Source organism: Belonocnema kinseyi, chromosome 4 (genome assembly GCF_010883055.1).
Source record: "Belonocnema kinseyi isolate 2016_QV_RU_SX_M_011 chromosome 4, B_treatae_v1, whole genome shotgun sequence".
Classification (NCBI taxonomy): Eukaryota; Metazoa; Arthropoda; class Insecta; order Hymenoptera; family Cynipidae; genus Belonocnema; species Belonocnema kinseyi.
The window spans coordinates 85,264,711-85,272,662 of record NC_046660.1 but is presented as its reverse complement, the minus strand read 5'-3'; the positions used below and the strand labels follow the sequence as shown (position 1 = coordinate 85,272,662).

The 7,952-nt window shown below is 29.1% G+C and overlaps 1 protein-coding gene across 3 annotated transcripts in view; it reads right to left on the bottom strand.

The window, feature by feature from the left end:
* LOC117170808 overlaps positions 1-7,952 on the bottom strand; it is a 32,593-nt gene that overhangs the window by 11,610 nt on the left and 13,031 nt on the right. For all 3 annotated transcript variants that reach the window (XM_033357850.1, XM_033357848.1, XM_033357849.1), the window contains exons 2-3: positions 6,044-6,333; positions 1,987-2,217 (exon numbers count right to left, since the gene is read on the bottom strand). In XM_033357850.1, the coding sequence (XP_033213741.1) occupies positions 1,987-2,217; positions 6,044-6,333 (521 nt within the window). The remainder of the gene's footprint in view (positions 1-1,986; positions 2,218-6,043; positions 6,334-7,952) is intronic.

Sequence of the window (7,952 nt, the reverse complement as noted above, 5' to 3'; positions counted from 1 at the left end):
CATCCCAAAAATTCTGGGAAGGCTGATTACTGCGTTACTATGTTTACTACGTTCATTACGTGGACCCGGAATCGCCGATTGATCGGCAAGTCACTGAAACTAATAGTTATACCGTAACGAATCTTTCAACGTGATTATCTCGAAATTGTCTTTTCAAAAACTGCTCGTGTTGTAACTTAAAAAGTTATTGGCCGATTAGGCTGAAATTTGCAGGGGTTTCTCTTTATGGTACTATCGGAAGGATATACCTAAAAGTTTAAAGATATCGGGTTATTAAATAATTTTCTTGGGGTTAAAACTGTAATCGAACAAAAAACACTTTTTTATATTAGATAAATGGATGAATTTTGACAGCTGCAGCAGTTTTCGATGCCTCGGAGCAGAAGCTTTAAGAAATATTCTGCAGGGTCGCCATTTTGTAAAAAAAGAAAAAAATCACATGTTTTTTTACACTTTAACAATGTAAGAAAAAGATGTTAAAATTAATAAATGCCTTAGTTACTTTATCAACATAAAAAAATTCATTAAAATTGATTGGTTTTACCCTTTCTAAAGGTATCTCCCCCCTTAATAGTTTTCTAATAATTTTTTGTGTAACTTTTCACTAAAATTTCTTCCCTACCTATGCGGGTGATATGAAATTGTGGAGAAAAGCTCACTGCACTTATTAGGTTTCTTCTGATACCTTTTTATTGGTCAGTTTGAGAGATAGTCTGTTTGACTAGCAAGCAAATATGTGGAACTCATCGTGCATAAACAAAGTATTTCAATAAATTTCAAGGAAAGTCAGTGGATTTAAAGAGATTTCAAAGGATTTTATGCATTTTACGGCGTTTAAAATAATGTATAGGTTTTTAGTCAGTATTAGTTTTTTTTTACAATTAGTTTTTAGTATTTTAATGTATTTAAAGAAAATTAAAAATTTTTCGTAGGATTTTAAAGACCTCAGGGCAATCATGGAATTTCAAAGAAGTTTAAAATGATTTGAAGGGATTTTAAAAGATTTCGTCGAGTTTACATTATCTGATAAGATTTCGAGAAATTTGAAAAGATTTCGAATGATTTTAAATTATCTGATAAGATTCTACAGGATTAACATTTTTTGGAATTTCAGGAGATTCAATACGATTTCAAAGAATTTCGAAGGATTCTAAGAAAGTTTTAAAGTTTGATTCTGATGTCTTCAGCATCCCGATTAATTTTTTTATGTGGGTGATTAAATTTGTTTTCTCCTTTTGAAGATCATATGTCGTTCTTTCCATATTATAAACAGGATCCTTTCCAATAACAAAATATATTAATTCAGATAATCACGAACCGCTGTTACACGTTCGATTTTACACATTTAAAATTCCAAAATCGGTACTTTTTTACGGCTTCTATATCAAAATTTAAAAAAAAAATAATTTTTATCTACTAAAGTTTGAAAAATATTTTTCTCTTAAGAAGCAAAAGAATTTTGTAAAAAAAATAATATTAAGAATTCCTACTTTTACGACTAAAATTTCGTGAGGAATAAATAATCTGACTTGAAGAAATGGAGTGCTTATTATTTAAATTATTTTGAATAAAAATTACTTCCATATTATAAACAGGAAGAGTGTCGACTGTGATTTCCTTCCCAGAGCGAACTGCTCATTGTTATAAATTAAACGAGTTACGTAAAACGAGCAGCACGTCATCTTCACAAATCTCGCGATTATTCTGAACTCAGGAGGACGAATCAATTTAATTTAAAAAATAAGAAAAAATATATTTAATCTTAAAATATGTGAGGCTTAATGTCAATCATAAGAGAAATCAGGGCGTATGCGTTCAATTTAAAAACTGGTTTTTCCAGAAAACATACTTAATATAGTGATCACTTTTTGAATTCAATAAGATATTTGCAATTTAAAACTACAATATTTAATTTTCATATTAAAATGGTAATTACTTTAGGGATAATAATAAGTAAATCAAACAGACCAGTTTGGTTAGACTCACCCACAAGTACAGAGTTCACAAATGCATTGTTCCTTCAAGGGGATTTTGGAAAGAATATCTGGGACGTTTTTAGGACTAATATCCTCTTTTTCCAAGGAGTCAGGACTCTGATCATCTCTGCTGGGCTTTGGCTCCTTTTCTGGTCTGCTGGGACGTCCAGCTGCAGGTCTATCTGATGGCGAAATATGCTCTCGAGGTTTTTCTGGAGACTTCGGTCCAGTTTCAGAGGGTCTAGAAAAAAATTAAATATTTTGCTGTTTATACTTGAAGGGTTGCAGTACGGAACTAGATAACAAAAATTTTTTCGGAAAATTGGCTTTTTGCATTAAAAATTCTTAAAAAATCAAATAAATGTTATGTTAAAAGGATTTTTTCAGAAGCTCATTTTTAAGATAGTTTTAATTGTCTATCCTCTGACCTTTTTTAACCTTTTTCTAACCAAATTCTTCTCCGGAAACAATTTTAAATACACTAAATAAAATACTTATTTTTTCAAAGAAAAAGTTGTTTAATAAAACTATTTGCAACTTTTTTCAGAACGAGAGTACCAATCAAATTCCACCAAAACTCTTCAATCCTCATTTTCTACAAAAAGCCACTTGTAGAAGGTTTTTTCACTTCACTGTTTGCCTTAGGATCAGAAAAGTTATTTCTTGAAATTATTATCGTTTATTTAAATATTATATAATTTTCTTCATTTTATAGAACTCTTAAAGAAAAATCATCTGTCATAGCGTGATACCGTCATACTAAATCTTTATTTTCCTGGAACAGAATAATTTTTTTGGATAAAAATTTATTTGTTCTTATTCAGCCTCCTCATATCTCGGGAACAAGTTTGTATTATTTTTTAAAATTAAAAAATATATCATTAGTTGCTATCTAAAGATGATTTAAAAAAAAAGTTAACTTCTTCTAATTAAACTCATTTTCTCCCAATTGAGCAACTCAATATATTGGGAGCAATATTTGTATTTTTTGTGTCAACTGAAAATTGCACTTTTTCGTGATTCGCAACCAAACCTGTTCAAATTTTATACTCTTAAAACTTTGCTATTGTAAACTTCCACATTCTATTTCTCGGAACTGAATAATATTTTTTAATCATACTTTTTTGGCCTCAGTTTAGAAACACATCAGCTCAGGAGCAAATTTTTGTTTTGTCTTTAAGCGGTGATTTCGATTTTACAGAATGTTATTTCGTTTTCCCGAAAAATTCAGAGTTTTTTGGTTGTCTGGACACATTTTTAGAAATAATTTATTTTTCTTATTTTTGTACATCATTTCATGAAGAACAAATTAAGAACAAGTGACTTTTGAAAATGCATAAGCACCGTTATTGCACTCAACTGATCAATTCTTAGTAATTTAAAAAGAATCGTTCATAGAAGTATTTCTGACTTATTTCCTTGCCTTCAGTCTTTTTGAGTTGTTAGACATTGTCAAAGAATTTTCTTAGAATTTTGCGGTCGGAAATGATTCATTTATAGTTAAGCAGGCAACAAATTAAAAATTTGTATTTGCATGAAAATCAAAAGACTAAAAATGGCTAGATAAAAGTTGTTTTTTTCCAGATGGAAGTTATCTTTAGTGTAGTATATTCGGTATTATTTTCATTTCAGTAAAATGAAAACCATCTTTTTAGGATTGTAAATCAATTCTTATCACATGATTCAAATATATTTATAGCATTAAAAGTTAAACTTTTATTTAATAAAATTTGAAGAAATAGGAGGACTGAAATATTAATGCTACACATTTTTGATACTTAGCCTAGATAAATAAATTTAGATACTTCGAACATCTGTGTTCTTTCTGACTTCTGTACAATCAACTATCCTTAAGAGGTGATGTCAGAAATAAAAATACTCATGTGCAATTCTCACCGTGACATTGAACAGATCACATGAGTTAAAGAACATTAAAACAGTAAAGGTATTGAAAACAGCTTTTAAGCTTTATGTTTCAATATAAATCCTCAATAAAAAAAAATTGTTTTATAATACTGAGCGTACCAGTTATTAGAATTTTATTATTTTTTTTAATATAATTTGCTTGATTTTCTATTTTTTCTAATACCTGGATTACCGAGTAATCAAAATCAAATTTCCGAGATGGAATTTGCCTGATCTTTTACCGCTTTTTTAAATTTCAAAATTGATAATCGTTCGTATTTTTATTTGTACTGGTTGCAGGTTGAAAATAACATTTCTTAAAATTTCAAATGTAGTTCAAACAATATTTAGAAGAATAAAATTACGGAAAAATTCCAATCTGGGAATTGAAAAATGGAGTAAAATATATATTCCAAAGGGATTTTTGAGTAGCAATCAGATTTGAAGATTGTACAGATCACAAAAAATTTATAATTAGACAAATTTCAAGGTATTTCAAGGAATTTTAATAATTTCAGAGGATTTTACGGGATTTCAACCGATTCAAATAGATTTCAAAGGATTTCACAAGTATTTTAAGGAATGGCGAAGAATTGCAAGGATTTCAAATGAATTTGTAGGATTTCAAGGGAAGACAAAGGATGCTGATGATTTCACAAGATTTGAAAAATTGCACTAGATTATAAATCATTTCACAGGATTTCTAGAGATTTAAAAATATTTCAAAAGTATTAAACAAATTTCAAAGTATTTCTTAAGGATTTTAAAAATTGCACGGGATTCGCGAGATTTCATTAGTGTTATCAAACTTTTTGGGAGATTCATTGGGAATTCAAAATATCTTCTGTTCGTTCTGTGGATTCGTACAAATTTAAATTCTTGAAAATTTTAAAAAGTTACCTGTTGCTTCGTAAATTATGGCGATTTTTAAACATACTGTTACAAACAGTAAACAACAATAACAAGTTAGAAATGTAAAATAAATTTATTTGCTTAAACATAATTTTTTGAAAATGTATTTCTTCTCTTGACTTTTTTTCATATCGTGCGTTTTTTGGATTAAAATTTTAATTTTGGTAGATTTAAAAAATTTTGAAAATACTATTACTCCGAAAATGTTCTTTTTATCGAAAAAGTCATAAGAATAAATTGTTTGTCCTTTTTAATACTATGAATATCCGTACATAGAATTTTCAAATTAAAAAAAACGTGGTCTCAAAAATTTTCAAAATCTGCTCTCTTTTTGAATTTTCATTAAAAATGGCTGGCTAACGAACTCGTCCTTTCTTTTAGGACCTAAAAAAGTGTGCCAAAGATGGATTTGATTCGTTCGTTTTTTCGAGAGTTATCGTGTTTACGGACGGATGGACTGACAAACAGACATATGCCATCGTAAAAACTTGATTTTCGGATTCAGGGGGCCTTGAAACGTGGAGATCCGTTGAAAAACTGTGGTGTCAAATTTCGGACAATTCTAATACTTTCTCAATCATAAATGATGAAAATGTAAACAATTTCCTCAGTGCATAAAACCTTCTAAATTCACGAAAAAAATAAAATATCTCAAAATTCGTAAGTCACGAAACAAGCAAGAATAATCGGTAATTTGAATATAGACGGGAAAAGACTAGTTTGTGAAGTTCAAAATTACAATTCGAAAATTTGAAATTGAAACTTCTATACATATAAAATTCGACCACATAAACAATTTAGAAGATTAAAATTGATTAAATACCGCTATTTAGAATTAAAAAATGTATTACAATTTAATTCACGTGAATGAAAATTTAAGAATTAAAAATTTCCCTTCCTTTCGGAAGTTTCTTATCTCTCTTATTGTATAAATTTTTTTTCTATAGGGGAAAGTTTAAGAAAATTATTACTCAACATAAATGAAAAACTATTTCTTGTTTATTGTATAAATTTTTTTCTATAGGGGAAAGTTTAAGAAAATTATTACTCAACATAAATTAAAAACGAGAAATAACCTATTCATTATTTAGATCAATCTTAGAATTTACAAATTGAGACAATTCAAATCTCTGCTCGAAATAGTTTTAATTAAAAGATAGAAGATCACAAAAGAGGTATTTTGTAATTTAAAAAATTGACAAAGTATAATCTCCTTATTAGTTAGAGAATATAAATATACATTATCGTACCTCTTTGGTCCCGGTTTATCTCCGACTCGTCGTGGGCTTTCATCTCGTCGTTGAGGTCGACTCGGCTTTCCAGCTGCTGGTATTGATTTGGGCTTATCATCATTGAGATTCGCAGTTCCTTTAGGATAACCAGGTCGATCCGGGGAGACCTTTTGAGGTGATTCTGCCGGTGACCTTGGCCCAGTGGTTGTGATCTTTTCGAATCGGGTGTCATCAACGACATCCCTCGCTACCATACTAGTCAGCTGCTCGTGATTAACGAACTCTGTTGTCGATTTGCTGACATCTCTCTGAAAAGGAAGAGAAAAAAACATTTTAATATTTATCGTTGAGTCCCCGCTTGAAATCAGGGAAAAATACTTGAAAATAAAGTAACACAATTAATTAAAAATGCCGGCACTAGTTGGTTCTCAATTTTTTTCCCTTGCGGCTAATATAACTCTTAGAATGCACTTACTACAATCCATAAATAAAATTTTTTCTTTCTGATTCTTGTTAAAATAATTTAAGTAAATCAATTATAAAAAAATTATTGAATTTAAAGAAGCTATTTTTCCCATGAATGATTTGTTTTTTCACTCAAGCGCGAAAAATCGTGGATAAAGAATTTAATCGCAGCTTCTGTTTTGATCATAATAGATTGAGCAATCGCAACCATATTGAAGCCATACCATTACACTGCAGAAATAGTTAATTCACTGAGAGTAGCCTAATGATAAAATCGTTGTAGATTTTTTCCTTTCTTTTTTATTATTACTTTTTTTTTCGTCCGAGCGGATGCTAACATTGATCTAGAGACAGTGCTTCGATTGTCATAAAAGAGCCTACTATTTAATTGATACGATTAACTCTTTGATAATTGTCGAGTCTTTGACAGTTCACTGAACGATGCTACCTATAAAATAGGTCGTTGTGTTCCATTGATATTGTGTAATGGCTTGTATTTTTACATGCATAGTAGCCATTCTAACAATTTAAAGATTGATAATTACAGTGATTTTTTATTAATTACAAGCAAACAAAAACGCGCGCGATGCACAGCAACATTGAATATTTCCATATTTTAAGTAGGAGAAACCCAATACAGTGGATAATGCAACTTACAGTTGATAATCATGAATTAAGAGCACAAATAAAAGAAAAATAATTAATTTGAATTTCGATTTAATTATCACGTATAGTGTCTGAACTTTTAATTAATACCAAGCCTATAAGAACAATACAAATAAATAATACACTCTTGAAATATTTTGAATCCTTTGAAACCTTTCAAAATAGATTAAAATATCTTGAAATCTTCTTAAAGCTAATGAAATTCTATATTTTTTGAAACTTCATAAAATCCCTGCAAATAATTTTAAGTACTTTAAAAACCTCCAAACAAAATTTTAATTCCATCATAATCAATTGAACATTTTTGAAAGCCCATAAATTTGTTTAAAAACTCTTGAAGTCCTTTTTTGAAGTGTGTCATAATTCTTGAAACTTGTTAAGATTATTTGAAATCCTTAGTCACATTAAATTACTTGAAAGTATTTTGAATTTCATATAAAACCTCCTAAATCCGTAAAATGATTAGAAATCTTTGGAAATAACTTGAAATCTCTTGAAATATCTCAGCATACTTTGAAATACATTAAAAATCCTTAAAATCTTTTTAAATAGTTTGGGGTCTCTAGACATTTCTAGAAATCCCTTGAAACCTTATGAAACTACCTGAAACCTTTAGAAGTTTTGTATTATTCCGTGAAATATTTTGAAACGCTTAGAAATTTGTTTAAAAAATCGTTCAGATCTCTCTGAATCCTTTGAAGTCTTCTCAAATTACTTGAAATTCATAAAAATCCTGAAATATTCTTGAATCACTTAAAATGCTTAGAAAATCTGTGAAGTCTCTTGAAATCTGTTG